A 23,132-nucleotide genomic window follows, 5' to 3' on the forward strand; every position below is an offset into this window, starting at 1 on the left:
CAATGTACATCTTCAAGTCCATTGGTTAAATACAATAAAAGTCTTCAAAAACAATGGAAGAAGTGGATGACTCACAGAGATGATGTGATCAAGATGGCATTCAAAACTTCAATGCCAAAAATGTCCATCTGAGGTTACTGAGTGAATGACCAGTGAGTGGGCTGCACAAAGTCGAAACATAAAGACAGTCCAACAAACACTATTATTCTGTTGCTGATCACAAGCCATCAGAATTTCCAAAAGCTTGGTGTACCATAAAGAGTGTTTTTGAAGGCAAACCTAATGATGTTCCGAGAGACATACAGTACAACCTTCAGTGTTTCTTGATGGTCAAATCTCTAATCTTTTAGAAACACACTTGGGGGTCTAAGTGGTCATCTTGTGTCACCACAGCACATGTTGCTAAGAGATAGTTTCCCTCAAAAGAATGGCTGCTGTCCAATGCGGCTCAGTGTGGGTTCTTCATTGTGGGTTTCATTTACAGTCTCTTGGAGTGATGACATCAATGTCGGTTGGAGGCACGCAGTGCTTTCCAGTAAATACCCACCACCGTCTCCTGTAAAGATCCCTGTGGTGGGTCCTCTATGGCTCTTTTCATAGAGGTGAAGTTTGGCTGATTGTGATTGTCTGAAACAACTACAAACCGTGTTGTCTGGCTTAAAGGCAAGGTTCTGGAATTGGGTTGACCTCCAAATGCAAGAGCACAGGCCACCCACAGTCCATCTGAACTGAGTGTGCTGTAGGTTAGAGAACTTGGTCTCTTTGAGCACACACACATAGGCTACTGATAGAATCATTTTCTCATGAAAGGGTTGGTCAGTGTTAGATGTATGAAGATCTTTGTAAAATTTATGGAAGAAAGGGAATGATCTTAGAATGGGTGAGTAGCCACACAGAGGAAACTACTTACTTATTTGCCCTTCCAGATTTGCAATAGTGTCTGCCGTGCTTTTCATGTAATGCCATACCACATGGCTTTTGATCACAGAAGGGGTGTCTGGCTGACGTTAAGCTGTAAAGACTGCCAAAAAATCCTTTTAACTTGAGACTGCTTCGTGTCCAAGAGAAAGGATTCCTTTATCGTGAGTACACAACTGTACAGTCCCTTTGAGATGTGTGCAATATCCCACTAAAGGATGTCAAAAACTAAGTAAAAGTTGGTAAAGTTAGCTACCCCCGCACGATTTTTCATTACCTTTCACGCATTTTAACAACAACAAAAACAAATCTGGCAGACCCACCAACTCTGCAACCTCTGGGAACAATGAAATATTGAGAATTTCTAGTGGCTCTCTTTAGGGGGCGGTCTCTCGTGGCCTTGGCATGACCAATGAGCTAGCAGTTGAGAACACGTAACCTCTTGCCTCTTCAAATGCAACTGACAAGCCATAATGTCCACAACCCAACGAACGATTAAGTCAAAACTTTTTGTGGCATCCTCTGCCTCAGTAAACAAAAAGGAGTACATCGGTATATATGTGGTACTTCTGTTCTTATTTCTGTGAACGTATTGACTTTGGATACTAAAGGACTCTGCAGCAAGTGATTAAATCTGAGATGTTTAAATGAATACCCCTGGTTCATGTCTGAATGAGTGTGACAGACCCAAAAGTGAGTACTTTCAGCAACAAGATGAATGTGATATCCTGTTATCGAGTTGTTTTTCAGTGGGCATTTGGCTTAAAATGTTACAAATAGACTATATTCTTGGAATATTCTCATTTCTGTCCATTCAATTCATGCAAAACCAGAGCTGAGGCAATTCCATGCCTATTCTCTAAACCACAAGGGGTTGTTTAGTATAAAATACTGAGATTTGGTGACACTGCAGAAAACGTTGGATTCAGGCCAAGAAGCACAGAGCATCGCTGGGCTTCGTGAGTCACACCACTATGCTTGGAGAGAAGCATGGCAAACACTTTAAACCTCCTATTGAATGTTTTTTAATGACTAAAGATAGTCCTTACAAATAAACACAATTGCCACATACTGTTAAAAAGATGACAACAACTCTCTTTTAGGACTGCTGGCAGACCAAATAACCGGAAAAAAAGTTTATTTTTAAAAAGTGATGCCATAATTTTTTGAGAATAAACTGATGGAAACATGCCTTGCTCCTGTCTAGCCGTTGAGATAAAATCTGGCACCTGGCCCCATTCCCTCCTCCTCCTGGTTTTTAACAAGTGGGGGAAAAACAGAGTTACTGGAAGAGGGATCAGGGCATCCAAAAGAGTTAAACAACTCAGGATTTATGGGTCATCAAAGTGCGCGGGAACAGGCCGACCGCCACGTGGAGACCACAGCCAGGCGGACTCCCGCTGAGTGGATCACTGCTAAGCACTGAGTCACCCAGAGAGGGCAGGGGAGCCAGGGGCAGTCTACCCTGATGAAACTGGACGTCACATGCTGTGTTCTATATGTGTGTGTGAGTTTATGAGAGAGACGTTACAAGTGTGTTGTGGTTAAAGATCAGACAAAATAAAAGCCATATTTAAATGTTTTCATCACTCTGAACCAAGTAAAACACACACACACACACATATATATATGCACATAAAAATGGTGCAAATGGTTAGATAAACACTAGCTACACAGTATGGTTTTGAAAAACGTCTATAAAATAAAAAAAAGGGTCAATTTAATATTTGTAAAAATTGTCACATGGTATAACCATCAAGAAAGAAATAATATATTTTCCTTATGCTGACATACAACCTGAACTAAACTTGCCTTTGCCTAAAAATTTTAAGATTCTTATTGACCTTATTGACTTAATCTCACCACATACTCATACAGGTTTGTAGGTGTCCTCTGTTTGATAAAATTTCCTGTTGTAATTTTTTTTTTAACATGGCTTTAATTTTTACATTCCCCACTTTTTTTTAAGTAAAAACACATTTTAGTAGTAATAGTAAAAAAGCAATAATGTAAGATTAAACTATTTTATAATTTTTTTTTTTTTTTTTTAATGTCCTAGACTTGTTGAAGCAATGCCTTCCCGCTATGGACCACTGACAAAATATTTTATGTACTGTAAATAATCCATATAAATAAGTAACTGGTGCTTTTGGTACTACATCCTTGCAAATGTGCAAGTGAATATTGCACATTGTTGGAAATGAAAGGGCTTGCAGACAAATAAAAAACAACAATAACAACAACAACAACCTATTACAGCAGTGAATTTATAATTATTTGCAAATTATTGTCAAAAGTGATGTTCTGATACTATACTGTTACTATAATCGCTAGTTTTATATGTGGTTTCTTAAAAATGAATTCAAGCTTGCAGGGATTAAAGCAGACTAAATCATTGGTGAGGTACATCACTAGAGAGAAGTCTATTGATTTTACTGTTATCTTCCTGTACAGTGATTTGCAGAAGAATCCTTAATTAAAAGAGATAACAATGACTAAAAATATGGATGTGGTCTCACAAGAACCTTGCTGTGAATTCACTGCTCATTCTGCTGAAAACTACAGGGTTTGTGGAATAATGAAATCCTCCATTTATGTTTCAGAACTTATCCAAACTAATCGATTTTTCTTTCTAGAATTTTAGATATATAGAGTGATGGTGGTGCATGTCACACTAACAAGTAGGAGTGGGACGAAGTGGCAAATTTGCTTGTTAACCATGCAAGATGTGGTTAAAAAAGCAGAACTGAAATGCAGCCTATATGGATTACAAAACATTTTCTAATCCAACGAATAATAAAAATAAAGAACAGAGAAGCAGTGCAACCTTTTTTTGGGGCATTTTTGGTTACTGACGGTACATATGTATTGCTCAACTTGCGTCACACTATGATGTGTCCACTTTTCTTTCTGGCTTGACACATTCTAATATGTGACTAATGATTGATCTTGTTCTTCACAAGACTCCATAGGTGTTTCAAACATTTAGAGAGCAATAAAATAAACAGGAAATATGAGTTATGATGACGCCAGAATTAGCGTATCCAGGTGTGAAATGAGTAAGCCTCTTCAGAGATTACAATCAGTAGAGAAACCAGAAAAACCACATCCACAATTAACACAAGGTTGATCTCAGACTCGTTAAAATGTGAGGCAAGTAAGTAGCCGTATCCAATTAACATATACGTAGACTGCCAGACTGAACGTGTGACAACAATCAGATGTTTTAGTAAGAAATGACGTGAAACTCCAAGAAATGCCTTCTCACCAGGATTACTTTGATCTCACTTTCTTCCACTTCTCATGTCAAAATAAAGCCCACACCAGAATCATACTAGGTGAATGAAAATGTCAATCAAAATGTTCCAAATGATGCATAAGTTGTGTTTACTAACCCACTCAAAACATACTACTTCAACTATAAATCATGCTTGTGGATCATATGGTATGGGCACATTATGACTGATGACTAAATACCATTTACTCAGATGACTGTAGTGGCATGACAGATTTGTAGGGGTATAGAAACATCTGGTTTTCTCAGATACTGTGTCAGAGTTTTAGCTTCAGGTGGTCAACAAACAGATCTGATATAAATTATATATATATATTATAAGACAGCTGTTAGCAATATCAATAGTTTTTCGGGTGTTAATATGTTTTTGGCATTTAAGATACTCAAAGGCAGTTAAGTGTAGCAATATCCTTAAGCAGAATTTTAAATAATAAAACTTAGTACTTATGAAAAGATTCCATTCTGTATCATCTAAACAACCATTCACTTCAGAATATCTATTGAGATGCCACTGTTTTGCTCACCAGTCTATTACCAGTCTAAAGGTAAAGTAAGGTTTGTTGGTGAGTCTCTTCCTATCTGTGGGTGATTCTTGGTCAGAATAAAGTGGACCTGATATCTATAGTTAAACGTTTCTCCTTTGTGAGACTAACCTAATAAATGGGGAATACTGCTATAACAAAGAGTAACGTGTTAGAAAACCTACCCAGGAAGTACCCCTAGTGTGTGGTGAGTCACAGGCTTTGAGCGCCAGATATGTCTGCTGGAGATAACTAACTCAATATGCCGCATGATAAATTTCTTCTCCTTCATACTTCAAGTGTCTAAAAAGTTGTTAATCACAGTTTGAAAAAAAAAGGATGATTAGGTGTTAGCTGATTTTCTTGAACTGTTATCTAAACTTTAGAAAAATACCCTAGGTCAGTGGTTTTCAAACTTTTTTTGAGACTCTTCATATATATATATATGAAGAGTTCAGATACAAAACCAGCTAAATCCATCTGACGTTTTTCTTTAAAATGAGCATTTCTTTCTAACTACTTTGTATAGGTTTCTATGTAAGTACTGGCACTTCTGATTGGGCTGAGGCTGGATTTTAGCTAGTTTGAAGTAAAAGTATTTGATGGATGTACAATATGTGTCAGGAGCATTCACTCAGTATCATTATCTCATTTTTGACCGAGATGGCTTTTAGCTGGTTTTGCATCTGAACTCTTTATATATAAATATCAGTCATGTCATGTCAGTCACTGCAATTTCAAAAGAACCCCCATTTATATGTGGATGTCACTCCTGAAACTTGCAGCATGTACGCCACATTGGTCCTCTTAGCGGCATCAAAAACAATTTTTATTCAAATTCAGAACGGAGTATATATAGTATATAATATATATATAAGAAAGCGTGCAAAGAGCGCCTCCTTAATCACTAAAAAGCTGTCAATCAAAATCGCGATCTCAGAAAATTCTGCTATAATCAGTGACTCTCTCTACATGGCACAATTAATCTCTTATTTACATTGTGTCTAAACTTTGTTATAATGAGAGGATTCGTGAGCTTCCAGAAAGCAGGACTGAACTTGGCGAGTGGATTCTAACACACGAAACACCTCTGATTGGCCATTGCGTTCCAGAAATCAGCAGATATGTCTGTGATTGGCTACAATGTTCAACACTTAAAAAACACAGTGCAAACACATTTTTTTATATTTTTTGGGGGCTTGTTTATGGATTTTTTATTGGATAGGACAGTAGAGAGCAGACAGGAAAGTATTGGGTGGAGAGACTGGGATGGGATCGGCAAAGGACCTCGAAACGGGAGTCGAACTCGGGTCGCCACGAGCACAGTTGTGCTATATGTCGGCGCACTAACCACAAGGCTATCGACGCCGACTACTTTCATATTGTTGTTTGTTTGTTTAGTTATTAAAGTTTGCCGGTTCATGCTTCCTTCCTCCCCGAATCTTGAACTTTTGTTACTTTTATACAATTTCCTCAAATCATCCTGGCGACAAATCATCCTGGTCTTGGACTAAACAAACCTAATATACTGCCTTTGTACTACAAATAGCTGCAACTACAATAAACGTAGTCTTACCGTGGTATCCGCAACGGTTACCGCAGTGGTGGGAATGTGTTTAGGGACCATGTTTGTGGACTGACATACCACACATCCCTGTGGTCCCAAGGTGACAATGACTGAACCACAACCTTTGTTTAGCAGCTCCAGGCCTACTTGACTGGCATCCTCCACTGAGGTAACGGACAGACCCGTCAACAGCTCTGCCTGAGGGGAACACCACAAGATAATGAGACAGTCGCATTTATGCTAATAACAGTTATGCTAAAAGCTAATATGCAACAATGCTAATATGTTTGCATTCTAAAACACATTTACAGTTGCCAGAAACACATCATGCAAATGCTTCTAGCTTAACAAACATGATTTCATGTGTAGTTGCTTTCTGAAAAGTGTCAGGGTGAATTTTAGAAAGCAATGCAAGCATTTGCATAAATTAACAGTTTTCACTTGCAGATCCAGTACTGTCATAGTTAAGTGATGGTTTGAAGTGAATCTGGCTGATTATGTTGGTACTAACACAACATTACAACATCAGTTCATGCAAGTTATCATTGAACTAACAATGATTGAATGATACTTCAGCATTTATACATCTTTGTTAAAGGTAATTAATTTATTTTAAGTTGTATACAATAATATTAGTCAACACAGTATATTATCAACAAACATGAATTAACAAAGACAATAGCATAATGTATGTATATTGATATACTGATATACTGTATACTGTAATAAATTGTTGTTTACTGTTAGTTCATGACACCCAGTGCCTTATTTAATATTAACAAACTGAATCTGACTGTAAAATGTTAACATGTTGGTTAACCTGTTGACATAGCTGCAGTGGATTACTAAATAACAACATGGTTTAAAGTTAATATGAAGTTGTAGTAATTCCGTAACCTGATGCATTTTATTTTGTAACAAAATTCTACAAGAAAAAAAAAAGTGAGGACAGACTCAGTTTTATCCAGCAGGAGTGGTTTGTATCATGAAACATTACAGAAACATGCATAATGTAGGTGTTACATAATAAAAATAGAGAATGGAAAGAATGATTACAGGGAATGCAAAATTTCTTCTTTTCAGAGGTGACGCAAGTCAGTTTCATAAACTGAATCAAGCTGTGCACAATAAGACCAGGAATTAACTGGTCAACATTTTGATTAATGAGGTTTGTTGCCATCAAAGTTACAGCCAATCATTGTTCATTTTTTTTTAGCACTGGCTGAAGATCAGTGGTTAAGAATAGGTGAAAAGAATGTAGAGAAACCATATATGATGTCATTCGTGAATAACAGAGGGTATGAAGAACTGTATGGTCCAGGGGTGAAGGACAGCCCCCACACAAGCCCACCAAAAGAGAGGAGAGGAAAAGTACTAAAGGATCAGGGCAATATGTACCCTTTGTATTTGTGTACTTTAAGCTTCGCCATCAATCTTTCCTAGCTGGCTGCCAAAACAGAAAAGTGCACACATTACTCATCAATGTGTGGTTATCTGCTTCTGTAAACTGCTGATGATTCATCATTCACTCTTGCAACTGAAGTCGTCGGGTGAGAGCCAAGCGGGTACGCGAATGTGTGCGCTGGGACGAGGGCTGAATCTAAGGGCTTGATTTGTACTGAGGGCTCTCACTTTTAAGTCCCACCTGTACATTTTTCCCCCTCCAACCTCCCAGCCACATCAAAGCTGCCCTGACGGAGCACTCTGGTTCAAACTCTCAGCTTTCGCCCTAGGCCACACTGACACACCATCTGTGCATCTGCCTGCCTGGTCGTGGCTGTGTTAACTTTATGGTTTCCCATCAATCCAATCCCTTGTCTGTCATCTCACCCTGCCACGATGTGAAAGAGGGCGGCCCCAAACATAAGAGTTACTGTAAGACACAACAGCCAACCCTGCAATTTGTAGCACTTGGCAGGTAGGTGACTTTTCAGGCTGTTGTATTTTGTTTCTAGTATGCAGGTCATGACCAGGCAAGATAACCGAGCTGTTTTACTCTAGTAGCCTTCTTCAATGAACCTAAAGACCAACTGAGGAAATAGGATACAAAGGTGAATGCAGTCAAACTACAATTTGGATTCAAAGTTACTGTCAGACTGCTTTTTGGAATTAGTATCCATCATTTTACCATTCATTCATTACTTCATGACTGATTTTATGGCACACTATAAATCACTCTGAACATCTTAGCATAGCAACACCCTGGAAACCAACCACAGCATAGTAGCAATGTGGAGCATTTTGTTCATATTTCTTATGTAATGTGACTGATAATGTTTTTCACCTCAGACTCATTGCAGCAGAAAACATCAGATGCTTTGTAGAAATCAGAACACAGGTCTGCAATAGCTGGAGCTGGATTAAAAATGGTCTTCACTGTAAGAAACAGAAAATATTATTCAGATACTATATATAGATATCATATATACAGAAGTCATATAACCCACATATTGGATTATATGCTGACTTATTATGTCAAACTATTGTTATGAGCTATAAGCAGTGTGCACGCAAACAAAGCTCAGTCAGAGATACTGACATACCGCAGGTTACGTCAGACAGTCAGTATGAAACTTGCACTTTGAGCTACTTGCATTCATTAGATTTGATATAAGCAGAATTTGCTCCTATCTCAACTTTACCATAGTTTCATAACAACGTCAATCTTTGGCTATCAGTTCCTTTTCTCTTTCTTTCTCTCAGTCCTAAAATTGAAAAAATGTTTTGTAAAACTCAACCACAGGAAGTAACTGAAACTGAAGCACTATCTCTTAACTTCCTGTCTGTGAGGGGATTTCTAGTGAGTTAGTAAACGATGTAATTTAAAAGGTGGGAATATTTAGTATGTCATAAGGAGCACATCTGCTGAATAATTTCTCCCAGGTTTGAAGATGGTCTTTACTATATAGAAAAAGCCATTCATACTGGTTGTAAGAATTTTCATCAAGGTCAAGGTCAAGGTTTATTAGGATCCCTTGCAGGCAATTTGGATGCAGCGAGAATTAGAAACACAACAGACCCATACAATACATACCAAAACATATGTATCATATAATGTCTATTGCTGCTCATGAATTGATGATTAAAAGGGCCCAAAATCAAAAATGCACAAAGAAATTGTGTAAACATTCAAGGACTTCTACTTCTATGCCTTAATATATATAGTACATACCATATATAATATTTTTAGTGCAGTAATTCTCAATAAAACAGTTCTTATTTACTTTTCCCCTCAATAACTATACAATAATATTTTTATTTAAAAAAACGTACAGAATCAAAATCTTACATAATGAATCATTTATCAACACTGCCATGTTTCTGTCAATAAAAAAGTTTAAAAAAAAAAACGAATGCTGACATAACAGCAGAAATACAAGAGGAAATACTTCTGCCAATATGAGAGGCCTTCAAATGTTCTGTTAGACAATGGGGGGGTTGATAACCACTGCTGAAAAAGTATTTGGACACTGAAGCCACATGTAAATGGTTACAATATATATATATTCTACTCCTTGTGAAGCTCTCCCGAGTGTTTGAATCGGCTTTACTTGACAGTTTTCTCAAGCCTGCGGTATCTCAAAATATTAGAGAAAAGAAAAGTTCAAGTTTTTTAAAGTATGTTCATTTATGCACTCAATACTTGGTCGGCAACACATATTACAGCAAATGACTTGCTCCTAGCACAAATTACAGCATCAGTGAAGTGTGGCATGGAAGCGATCAGCCTGTGGCACTGCTGAGGCACTACTGAACCTGCAGCTCATCTGTATATTGTTGGATCGACTGTTTCTCATCTTTCTCTTGAAAATATCCCATAGATTCTCAATGGGTTTCAGATCAGGCATGTTGGCTGGCCAGTCAAGCACAGTAATATCATGATCAGCAAACCACTTGGAAGTGGTTTTTGCGATGTGGGCAGGTGCTAAAGTCCTGCTGGAACAGGAATCAGCATCTCCATAAAGCTTGTTAGCAGATGGAAGCATAAAGTCCTAAATATTCTACTATTCTGAGATATTGGATTTTTGACTTTTATGAGCTGTACGCTCTAATCATCAAAATTAAAACAAAAATCTTTTGAAATGTTTTACTTTACATGTAATGAATCTTGAATATATGAAATTTTTAAAAATAAGTTACAGTCAAAAAATGAACATTTTCATGATATTCAATTTTTTTTTTTTTTTTAAATGTATCTGTATATATATATTTTTTGTAATTACTTTTAACAGATTGGTCAGCATGTATGTGGTCAGTTACAGGTGTCCAAGTTTAGTCCATCGCATTAACTATGGACATGTTCCACAGTGTATCTATTGTTTTATTATTGTTGATTTAGCATAAGTATTAAAACAGAAACAATTTTTTAAATCATTTAAAGTTTTTGTGTGTGTGTGTGTGTACTTGTTTTTGCTACATAGTGGGGACCAAATGTCCCCACAATGATAGTAAAACCTGAAATTTTTGACATTGTGGGGACCGGCCTGCGGTCCCCACAATGTTAAAAAATGATTAAAAATAGTAAATGATGTTTATCTGAAAGTGTAACGATGCAAACATGTTTTCTGTGAGGGCTAGGTTTAGGGTTAGGGTTGGGTTAGGGGATAGACAATATCGTTTGGTCAGTACAAAATCTATAGAAGTCTATGGAAAGTCCCCACAATTCACAAAAACAAACATGTGTGTGTGTGTGTGTGTGTGTGTGTGTGTGTGTGAAATACTTTTAAATGTGGATAAAGTTTCTTTGAAGGATACTGTTTATCTTTATGGTAACACTTTAGTATAGGGAACAATTCTCACTGTTAACTTGTTGCTTATTAGCATGCCTATTCATAACATATTGGCTATTTATTAGTACTTATAAAGCACATATTCTGCCTGACCATATTCTACATCCCTAATCCTACCCAATATCTAAACTTAATAACTACCCTACTAACTACCAGTAGTTTATTGAGACAAATGTCACAGTTAATTGGTTTATTAATAGTGCGAATTGGACCTTAAAGTGTAAACATCTAGATTTAGTGGCACTGTAGTGGGTATTACATGCAATACATCTGGTTAATTTAACTTAAAAGCAAGAATAACTTAAAGGTTTAATCATAGCAGAGCTGTGATACAGTACATCAACAGTTTACCATGTTCCAATGTGAGATGTTATCCTCTTAACATCCGACACTCAGTGCAAACTTTCTGAACTCTTTGGCCTTATGCATTGAAGAACTGTGCTTTGCACATAAAGTTCACATTTGAAAGTTCATGTGTGAACTTAAAGTTCATTCTTTATTCATATTCATATAATGAAGAATGGCCTAGCTGGCATTTTGCCTAGTTTCCTTGAGTAAGCTAAAGAAAAATGGATATGCACTTGTAAAGTGGACAACGTAATATGGAAGTGGAGGGAAATAACGAAGGGAAAAAAAGGGCAAAACTAACGAGTGCATGAGATGAATGAATGAGTCGTGAGATGCATTGTAAAGCTGTAAATGAAAAACAACGAAGACACAAGTTAAATGTGTGCACAATTCACGGTAGAGTTATCAAACATTCCTTCAGTAGCTGATCTAAAGTATGAAATTACATGTTAGCTACATAGAAGCTTTGAAGTTAACTGGAATTAACCACACTTGAGGAGAGAATCAAGGCTAAATGGTCCTTATATTCATTTATTTGAAAATGTGGTTAAGAAAACAGTACTCGGATTCTTCTCCAGTGAGCCTGTGGGGGTGGCATGTGCGTAATCCAAGCCTTGAGCTCCGGCTAAGTGCTATTTGCGCACGTCATTGTCTGATGAATTCATCCCAAGTGATAGGCGCATAATCTGGGCTAATGGGCTGTCTCTTAACACTTAATATGGCCCGCTAACGGGCTAAACAGCATGTATCTGGGAAGTTCTGAGGTGGTGAATGTGAATATCGGGGTGCGTTGGTGTGGGGAGGGGGGGTATCCATCTGTGTCATCCATCTGTGGAATAGGCTTGTTGCATCATTGTGCATCTTCATGACAAGGATACAGGGTGTCTATGATCAGCGGGGACCTAAACATACAAGGTGCTAATGATATCTGAGACACAGCCAGTTGCGTTATTTTCAATGGGAGGAAAGAGTCATGCTTTGCTCTCACCAATCATTTGATACAAGGAGCTAAAAATAGTTTTTAGAAAGTGGGAGTGAGAGTTTTTGGAGGACGATGAACATGAACTAAAGTATTGTTAAATGATTATGCTACTGCACTGGCAAATATACAGAGAGACAGCCACAACAGTTGGAACTAGTTACTTTATAAAAGACAGTAAGATGTGGACTGTATTAAAGAGAAAGGCTGTATGACTGAAAACCGAATGTACATACAGTAAAACTGTAATTAAACTTTTTTTTGCAGTGCTACTAGTGTACGATGCACATTTCTTAATATTAAGCCTAAAATGTGTTTTAATGTCACTATTGATGAGGATTGTATGATCTTTAAATATTTTGCATTTAAAGATCTATGTTATTTAAAGTGTACCTAAAGTATACTTGCAATAGCTCAGTTTTAGCACAATCAAATATACTTAAGTTGGACTTTAGCACTACTTCTGCACAATTAAAGTGCATTTAGTACAAAATTAGTTGTTCCAATTTAGCAGACTTTAAATATACCAGTTTAGTATATGTAGATAGAATACGTAAAGTGATAAAAAAGTAAATCTCAACAGCCTGATCTTTCATTTTGTCACAAAATGAAACGATATTACTGCCCAACTCTTCATGTAAAGTTAAATATCTACATACCTCCAACTTTATTTACACAGGTGCATGCATACATACAGTATACTCGCATTAGGCCATATATACTACATAGCATTTCTTCAAACTGCTTGATTGCCTGTCTCTTTGCAAAATGTAAACTATATTTTCGTCCAGCTCTAATCTGCTACATGTGACTATAAGGCATGAAGATATTATAAACATTAATATCATGATTTTATGTAAAGATGTTTTGAAATAAAGTGTATTTGTGAAAAGTGCTACATAAATACATTTGACTAAACTTGAAAAAAGACATGTTGGAGAAACAGGAAGTGGGGTGAGACAGTGAACTATATTGAGATAAGAAGCTAAGATCCATGACTGACCGTGGTTCTCTTGGGCCATTCTTAAGGCCTGAAGCGATGTATCTGGGTTGATTTCAAGCTGGCAAACAAGAACCTTTGCATTTACTATGACGGTTAGTGCCCGCTGCAGTTCCTCTTGCCCCAAGAGCATATTAGCACCAGCGACAATCACTATGGCATTCTCACCTGTCAATACAATACATTAACCATGACCACAAAATGCATACAAACATTTAAGGAGACATTACTGGTAATTACAATGAGATTTAACTATGAATATAAGAAATGTGTTCATGAAAAAAATGAAGTCACATCATAGGAATATACAGTGACTCTAAAAACCATTCAGACACACTCAAGTCACACATGTATAAATGCCATCGTGTTTGATAAGGAATATCAAACAGAATAGAATACTATTATTTAAAAAAAAAGAGAAAATCATTTCACAAAAAGAAGTTTGTTAGCCTTTAAATGACAAAACAATATAATTGTTATCAAAATTAAGACAAAGTATTATTTGGACATTTTTTGGCTGTCATAAGTTAGAAGAACATATGCATAATTTATGTGATAAACTAAAATGACCCTGGTATTTTTATTATGTTTTTTGCCACTTTGATATTTTGTTATCAAATGCAATGACATTCATACATTTTTATGTGGCTTAAATGACAATTTAGGAGACAGTTTACACACCCAGACATGTACAAAATGTTCTTGCTATTGCATCACAAACAGACAGGCACAAATAAAGAGCTAACATAAGTGTTCTGAAAACCACAGTGCAGAGTCAGGAGATATTATCAAAGTTTTTTCCTCATTAAAGCTTCCTTGTAAGCTTGCAACATAATTGTTCTAATTCATACTGCTGTTATATTCACACAGGAAGCTGGGGCACAAGGATTTCAGTAGGTTGTTATGGTGATCATGACGCCAATCAGAGCTCTTTTTGGAGTGCTCGCTGTGGTGCTAGTGGACTTCCACAAGGCTCAGCACTTAAGCTGGATCACTAAACCATGACATTTACAATGCAGCAGGCCTTACATTCAGAGGCAGGCTGGTTATGTCACCTTTCTTTAAGTCCAAGTAGTGCTACATTAAACTGGGTCTAAAATTACCCTGCGTAGGCGAGCTGGACACAGGTAGAGAGCTTCTCACTCATCCATGTCTCATTCAGAAGAGTACTTAGTGGTGTTTATGTTATTTTAGGGGCTTTTAAAGCTCAGGAGATGCAGCAGGGCTCAGTACCCGGACCAATTTTATTTTACCTGTGTCATTTACGATGATAGAGGCAGCTCCAGTTGCAGAATTTTCAGTCTGTTCTACATAGGCTAAAGAGAGAGAGAGACAGAGAGAGAGTGAGAAGTGGATAATATATATATGTATATATATATATATATATATATATACATATATACAGTGGTATGCGAAATTTTGGGAACCCTTGCAGAATCTGTGAAAATGTGAATAATTTTAACAAAATAAAAGAACTAAATGCATAGTATTTATTTAGTACTGTCCTGAGTGAGATATCTGACATAAAATATATTTACATATGGTCCACAAGACAAAAAAAAAAAAAAGCTGAAATTATTATATAAATTTTTTATATATATGAAATTATTATATAAACCCCTGCAAAAGTTTGGGAACTCTTTATTCCTAATAATGTGTGTGGTTGCCTGGATGACCTATGACTGTTTTTTTTTTTTTTTTTTTGTGATGGTTGAGTCCCTTTTTTGTTTTGAACAGTTAAACTGTGCACTGTTGTTCAGAAAAATCCTCCAGGTTCAGCAGATTCTTCAGTTCTCCAGCATCTTTTGCATATTTGAACCCTTTCCAGCAGTGACTGTATGATTTTGAGATCAATCTTTGCGCACCGAGGACAATTGAGGGACTCAAACATAACTATTAAAAAAGGTTTAAACATTCACTAATGTTCCAGAAGAAAACACGATGCATTAAGAGCTGGGGGGTGAAAACTTTTTAAATTTGAAGATCAAGGTAAGTTGTACTTGATTTGTTTTCCGGGAAACATGCGAGTATCTTCTGTTGCTTCCAAAGGGCAGTACTAAACGGAAAAAAAAAAAAAAAAGTTTCAACAAAAAAAGAAAAATTTGGACATCTTCCTCCTGTTTAGAAGTATTCTTAATGCATCGTGTTTCCTTCCGGAGCATCAGTAAATGTTTGAACCTTTTTTAATAGTTGTGTTTGAGTCCCTCAATTGTCCTCTCAAAATCATTCAAGGGTATAATACTGAATAATCTGCAGGACATGAAGGATTTTTCTGATGAACAGTGCTCAGTTTAACTCTTCAGATCAAACATGGGACTTATGAACAACCATCACAAAACAAAAAAACAGTCTTAGATCATCCAGGGAACACACACAGTATGAAGAACCAAGGGTTCCCAAACTTTTGTTTGGGGTTATTTTAATAATTTCAGCTATTTTTTTGTCTTGTGGACTATATGTAAACATCTTTTATGTAAAATATCTTACTCAAGACAGTACTAAATAAAAAAAAATAACATGCATTTTGTATGATCTCTTAATTTGTTAAAATTCTTCACATTTTTACAGATTCTGCAAGGGGTTCCCAAATTTTCGCATGCCACTGCATATATAATACAGTTAATAAATTTAGCACAAAATGAATATGTTAAACAACAATGAACTAACAAAACACAGATAACTACAACATAAGTACAATATTTAAATGATGTCATTATCAGATTGCTAAATGCACTGCAAGGTTTTCCAGGAACAGAACTGAATTGCAGAACTGCGAGTTCTTACTCAGTACTTGTCTTGTTTTTAAGCAAAAATATCTAAACATTCTCAAAGCAAGATTTTATTTTATTTTTTTATTTATTTTTTTTGTTGTTGTTGTTGTTTTACAGTTACTGTTCATTTTGCAACTACATCAGTTGTTGACTAATAATGACAGACATCAGCATGATGAAAGTAGCTGTCATCATGGAAAAAAAGAGGACATAAAACTGGAAATTTAGCTTTTGCTTCTGACCATCATTGCATCTCACTATGGTGCTAATCTTTCATCAAGGTGCATGCAACAAACGCATCAAAGGCATTGCTGTATTTGATATAATCATATGTGCATGTGTCAGACTCGTTCACTTACTCTGTTCACATATTTCATATTTCAATAAATTATTGTGAATTTGAACACAGCTAGACGCTATTGCACACTTTGTACTTACAACGTTGCACACACATTGCAACCCAAATAATAACAACAACAAACTATTACTTACAACCTTAATCAGGTTCATAAAAAATGCACACATTTTTTTCTGTTCCAATTACGAACAACTAAATAGATTTGAGTTGCATACACTGAAGACATCTGATTTTAAAAGATATTTTGCAGCTTGTCTGAACAAAGCTTTAGATATGGAACAATGTAAAAGCACTGTTTGGCCATTACCAGTCGATATGCCATTATTTTTGAAGTTCTGAATGTAGTCGTTCCCAAAAACATCCCTGCCGACCTAAAGAGAAAAAGCAACCAAAGATGAAAAGCTGAACTTGAGATGATATTTTCTAGCAACCTGCTGACCGGTCAAAGTTCTGCATTGCTATATCAGGCCAAGCCTTCCAGATATAGCATCCCCAAACAAACGCCTCCACTCTACAAATACAACTTTAATCTCCACCTCTCTCCCTCTTTCTCTTCCTCTCTATGAGACGTTCAGTGTTGAGGTAGAGGGCAAAAGGGTTCCTTTTTTCCCAACTGGGTCTGCTTTTATCCCACACTGGTAAAGACATGCCAAGGATGGGGGTCCTAAGCCCCAGCAGTGGAGACCCTTCAATACCTAGCCTTCTGTCTTTGAAGTGTGATCTCTCTTTGAATGCTTCTGAAAGCACAGGAGTCTATTTTTACACACTGCATACGCTTTGGTATTGATTGGGGTCTTTGCACTGACAAAATGAAGAGCTTTATTACTTGGTTAGGTTCTTTTGTGCGGTTAAATCCTGAAATATATGAATTGCTGGGTATCAACCTAAACTTTTTTTGTCTATGTATACTTCAAGCTATATTTTGTTATTTAGGATGTTCAGGAAAGCAGACCATATTGGGTACCTTGCAAACCATGGCAGTCTTGGCCCCCATTCGTGCAGCCTGGATGCACTGATTGGCCCCTTTGCCACCGAAACCAATAAAGAACCTGTGTCCATGTATCGTCTCTCCAGCCTTGGGAAGCCGAGGTGCCTGACTAACAGAAATACATATGGCACTAGGCTGTAAAAAGGAATTCACATTTAATTGTCATCTTTATTCACACATGTTCTTCTAAACCATTTATGTGCAAAACAAAAGAACATCATTTGGAAGAAATGTCTCATTATTACTTTTTTCTGTCCATGTATTGAAAGATGACGTTTATTATACAGATCAAACCAGTTAAAACATTACTCACCATAGCTTCTTTTGGGTTACCCGGATAAAAAAGAAAGTCATACACGTTTGAAACAGCATGAAGATGAGTAACTGACAACAAAACTTTCATTTTTGGGTGAACTATACTTAAAAGTATATAAAAGTAAAAAGGGAACTGATAAAATTCAAAGAACTTCAGAGTAAATTTTCTTTTAAAAACTATTTTAATACACAAAATTTGTATTTAAAGCAGCCTATTTAGTTTCCCTAACTTTACATTTTTTAATTTTAAAACTGTTGAGTTAATGCATCTTTGTACTGCTATGCAATTTGTTTTCAAAGGAATGACAGATGGGCAATTCAGCCAGCTCTCAAAGTCCATATTGTTTAAATGAATGGGCCTTTTACTGGAAACATGCTATGTTTGTGAGCTGTAAGTGAAAATAATATGACATGACATCCTGAGCCCTTCTAAATCAAAGGCAGGTGCTCTGAACTCCCTAAAAAGCTAATTGCTGTGCTGCCTTAGTGCATGACATTTCAGAGCGGGGTCCATCAGCCTTTCACCCGAGCAGAACTACCAGCTATTACTCATTCTATTGAACAACAGAAAAAAACCCTCAATCCCAGACATCTAGTTACGGTCTGGCCCCAATCCAAGTCTCCAGAAGCCCATGTTTATGTGATGCCAGATTAGGCAGATAAAGTTGTTTTTCACATGTGTGTTGTTTGCGTGGTGTGGTTAAGAGCGGGAATTTTACAGGAAGTCCAAAAAAAAAAACACACCTGAACTGAATTATGCCATTCTCCAGAGTTTCCATTATTTTACTGAGATTTTATTTACTTTTTTATTAGATTACTTTAAATAATACTAGAAATTTTAATCATAAAAAATGGATAATAATAACAAATGTTTTATTAACAGATAAATGTTAATAATAAATAGTTAATTGCTTAACTTAGTCTGCAATAAGAGTGTGAATGCTCTGCTTCACAAATTGTACCCAATATTTACTCAAGTGTGACTGAGTCATCGTCTGTGTCGCAGGTCAGAGACAGATTGGCCTCACCTTAACTCTTCGCTTCCAGTCCGACTGTTGTTTAATTAGTAACACTCATTCTCCAACAAACCAAATTCTGATACAAATGCTATAACTTTCTTGTGCTAAAAAGAAAAAAGAAGAAAAAAAAAAAAACAGCAACAGGTGTTCTGTGACACAAGCTGTGGTGCAAGCAGCTGTTTACTACTTTATAAAAGTAGGACATAAAACAGCTTCAGCAACACTGGAATAACACAGTAATGTACACTGTGGTTGACGGGGCAATACAGGTACTTTCTTACAAAGTACCATGTTTTTGAACATGCTAATTTGACAGTGTTCTTTTAAATACAAAGGAATAGGCTAAAATTTAAATATCATATGAATATGATAAATAGTTACACTGTAAAAAAGTTGTTTGTTGTTGTTGTTGTTGTAGTTAATAAAACAGAGATTATTAGATTTTTTACAAAAAAATACTATTTCAGTCTTACTACTTCAGGATTTCTTCTTTAATAATTCAAGTAATTGCATGTTACTTGCCTTTTGTAATTATTTGTGAAATTTCCTAAAAGTTCTGAGTGAAATTTTAAGTATATCCTACGCAATTTTTTTGTATACCATAATAAACATATAAAGATACTTTAAGGATAAACAGAAATATTAAACTATGAATATAACACTCTCCAAACAATACTAAACAGTTCCACAGTACTATCTTTTTATGTTTATGGTACAATGGTATTCTTAAAGTATCTTTGAGTACCATATAATTACCATGGTTTATCAAAATAATCATTATTTATTGCTAAATGATGCTATCATCACCAGTAATAATATATCCATTACAAAAATGTCAGAGTTTGAACCAAAAATACGGTGCCTGAGGTTTATTTTTATTGTTTATTATTATAGGAACATTGAAGACCTGAGCCAAAAGTGTGAGTGCAGAGTGTATATGTGCCACATACAAGCTCTTGACTAACAAGATGCTTAGCAAGTGAAACTAGTGGAGGCTCCAGTGAAGGCAAACTAATCGGTTCAAATTATAATCAGCAGGTGGCACTGTCTGGCTTCACCACAAACACACAGATGTTCCACACGAGACTTGTTTCAAAGTGTCTGATTCCGTTTGACTGTCACAAACACAAGCCACATAGAAAACTGGATTTTACACTTCAAAGCCATGCATAGCACTTTGATGGGTGAAATGTGTCAGCCACCCTCCAAAAACAGCCTGCTGAAAAACAATCACATACTTCCCATCAAAACTATTGCCTAATTGATGCAATCTCTTCTGTTCAAAGGCCAACACTGATGACTGGATTTTTAAATGGTAAAATATATGAGCAATTGGAATTTTTTTTTTTTTATAATGGTTCATTTGTTTTGAGCTCTTGGTATATGACAAAGAAAGAAATGAGTATGATTTAGTTTAGGTATGTGTGGAAATAAAAATACCGACTCTGGATAGCTTAGCATGGTTAAACACAGTTTACCTGTGCTATTTTAAAATAGTACACTAATAATTTTCCAGGGATGATATACTATGCAAGGTAAAAGTTTACTACCATTTCGCACAGTTGCAAGTTTAGGCCACATTCCAGTCAAAAGGTTCACCTGAGCTGTAAATACTGCAGCCAAGATGACTGGGACACACTTAATGCTGAAAAAAAAACTTGCCGGCGGCAAATGTGACCAGTGAGCAGTGAATCAGTTCCCTGGGGAAATATTAATAATAGACAGAGCTGGCAGAACAGAAGGCAGTTCCCCAAATCTGCCTTTGTTGGACCTCATTTGGTTCCTGCTGGAAGGACTAATTCCTTTCAGAGTTATTTTAAAATCTTAAAGTCTGCCTTCTGTATGTGGAATATGTTCCACTTCCAGTATGAGAGCTTGTCACATGAGCATGAAATCATCATAGGATATCTGAGGATTGAGCTTTAAGTTGATAATAGATGGTGGATACTTGTTCATTATACAATGCCATTAATGTAATGCTTAAAAGATCCAAATGCTTAATCCAAAATGCTTAAAAGAACCCTGTTATGCACTGAATTTCACATTATATGATGACTCAGAGTGTGTGTATCAATGGTCTGACTGCTTACATTTCCTAAATTAAAATGATTATACATTTTTAACAAAAATATTTCAGTGTCAGAAATGTACTTTTTATTAAGAGATGATGTATGCTCCATATAACAGCTTTTTTTTTTAGAGGCCTATAAAAATACTATCTTTATGAAGCCAACGTGTGTCATCTATTATGCTAAATAATGAAATCAATTGATTATAATTAAATTCTCCAATAAATTATATTAAAATGCTGTTAAATATGCCAAATAAAATGTACACAAACACAAATGTATTTGTAAATAATTCACAAGATATCATAATGTGAAAATGTGGTTCATAACCCAGCTGGTACATGCAGTATGATTACATGGCTCTCTACTGTTTGTTGTCACAATTTTGCTGCAATCACTGGATGTTCTTCAGGACAGAGTTATGCATTACAAAATCACTTTTGGCCCCACATTTTAAGCATGTGGGACATATTTGCCTTGAGTCAAGTTTACCTTATGACACTGAAATCTTTTGATAACTTACCTTACTAAGTCAGTCATACAAGAGCCCACCACTACAACACTCACGTCTTCAGACATGGCCTAAATAAAAAAAGAAGAAGAAGAAGAGGAAGAAGAAAGATTTGTATTGAATACAAATATAATAAATAGAACAGATTGAATAGACACAAAACTACAACAAAAGATAACTGAAACTCATTCATTTTCGTTATTTACAAAACCATTTAATCAAATGTTGAGAGAAAAAAATTAAGAGCAACATTTAAATAGTTAAACATTGGTAGTTCTGCTCTACATTGAGCATGCCTGCACTAATGTGGATGATTATTTCAGGACTGGATCATGTGATTGACAACAACCATGGAAATCCTTCATTAATTCAATCCCTTGCGTGTAGGCAACGTATGTGAATAGTAGAGTGTTAATCTGCTCAAATCTCCCAGCAGGCCTCAGGGGACTGTAAAAGCCTGCCGCTGGCTAAGGAACAGCCTACATTTTCTCAAAATAACCGAAGTCCAGGCTGCATTTTCTGCATACTTAGATTCAAATCTAAGTCTAAATGGTTTGAATAGCTTGAAGTGTTTTGCTGTGCGGGCATGACCCTTTGATAGATATGACCATCTCTACACAAACATAACGAAAAGTTACATGTCAGTTACATCTGAGAGAAACTATTTAATAATTCATTAAGTATAGATTTGTTATTACAGCCCGCAGTCTCAAAATAGTTTTCTAGGGAGAGCATATATTGTTGTGTAAATAAGCTGCAATATGCCACATTCAGTCAGAATAATTATGAAAGTGGGCAGCCTGGAAGACAATCTGACAAATTAAGTCACTACTTAAAATGTGCAGTGCTGGGAACAATAATATCCAGTTAGGCTAAGGCTAGTAAAATCTTGTTAGAGGAGTCATGTGTATTTTATTTACAATCAGAGACAGTATGTTAAAATGTTTCTAGATTTTTACAAAACTGTTTATCTAGCCTGGTTTAGTGGCTGGATAGTTGCTGAGATCAAAGTCTAACTACTAAGTATTTGCACCGTCTAATATGGGACAGACTTGATTAATCATCTCATTCACAAGAATTCATGCAATATCACATTCAAATGTTTAATTACTTTTAGAACTTAGGCGCTGAGGATTATTTGTACATTATAATGGTTTACACTTTACCTATTTTCCACTGAGTAAAGCGATATCTAAACAGTCAAAACAGCACTGCTCTCACGTCTGACAGCACAGAAACGCTTGTGACCAGACGAGCATTTGAGCTGTCCCGATTTTCTCCCGTCTTTAAAAACGTGATGTATGCTTTCAAAACGTGCCGACACACAAACATCATGTATAAAATTCTATTTTATCTAATATGGTATAATACTGACCTACTACAATGTATTATTCACGTAGTCATTTCATAACACAGTGGTGAAATTATCAGGCATATTTCTAAACATCCATAAACAAGTCTCAGTAACAACAGCGGAAGTGGGGAATGAGTTCATGCTCAAGATTTGTGCTATATTTCACATAAAAGGTACCGAAAAGGCGTGTATTACTTACGAAAATTGATTTAATCGAAAACACTGCTTTGGTAATAAAAGAAACATAATTAGGCTAAGATTTCTTTCACAATGCCGGATTAGCATGTTAGCCGGTCTGTTAGCACAGATCTGCAGCTCCAAAACAAACT

The 23,132-nt window shown here is 36.1% G+C and overlaps 2 protein-coding genes across 2 annotated transcripts in view; one reads left to right on the forward strand and one right to left on the reverse strand.

Moving 5' to 3' along the window:
• Positions 1 to 22,700, reverse strand: part of rbks (ribokinase) — a 29,297-nt gene extending 6,597 nt beyond the window's left edge. Inside the window, exons 1-8 of the mRNA XM_051133119.1 lie at positions 22,616 to 22,700; positions 21,462 to 21,520; positions 17,512 to 17,644; positions 16,855 to 16,918; positions 14,672 to 14,734; positions 13,422 to 13,586; positions 8,586 to 8,677; positions 6,311 to 6,499 (exon numbers count right to left, since the gene is read on the reverse strand). Of these exons, the coding sequence (XP_050989076.1) occupies positions 6,311 to 6,499; positions 8,586 to 8,677; positions 13,422 to 13,586; positions 14,672 to 14,734; positions 16,855 to 16,918; positions 17,512 to 17,644; positions 21,462 to 21,517 (762 nt within the window). The 5' untranslated portion in view covers positions 21,518 to 21,520; positions 22,616 to 22,700. The remainder of the gene's footprint in view (positions 1 to 6,310; positions 6,500 to 8,585; positions 8,678 to 13,421; positions 13,587 to 14,671; positions 14,735 to 16,854; positions 16,919 to 17,511; positions 17,645 to 21,461; positions 21,521 to 22,615) is intronic.
• Positions 22,701 to 22,897: 197 nt separating this feature from the next.
• babam2 (BRISC and BRCA1 A complex member 2) overlaps positions 22,898 to 23,132 on the forward strand; it is an 82,026-nt gene continuing 81,791 nt past the window's right edge. The window contains exon 1 of the mRNA XM_051133311.1: positions 22,898 to 22,976. The gene's annotated coding sequence lies outside the window, so the exon portion shown is untranslated. The remainder of the gene's footprint in view (positions 22,977 to 23,132) is intronic.

This window comes from Labeo rohita, chromosome 17, assembly GCF_022985175.1.
Source record: "Labeo rohita strain BAU-BD-2019 chromosome 17, IGBB_LRoh.1.0, whole genome shotgun sequence".
Classification (NCBI taxonomy): domain Eukaryota; kingdom Metazoa; phylum Chordata; class Actinopteri; order Cypriniformes; family Cyprinidae; genus Labeo; species Labeo rohita.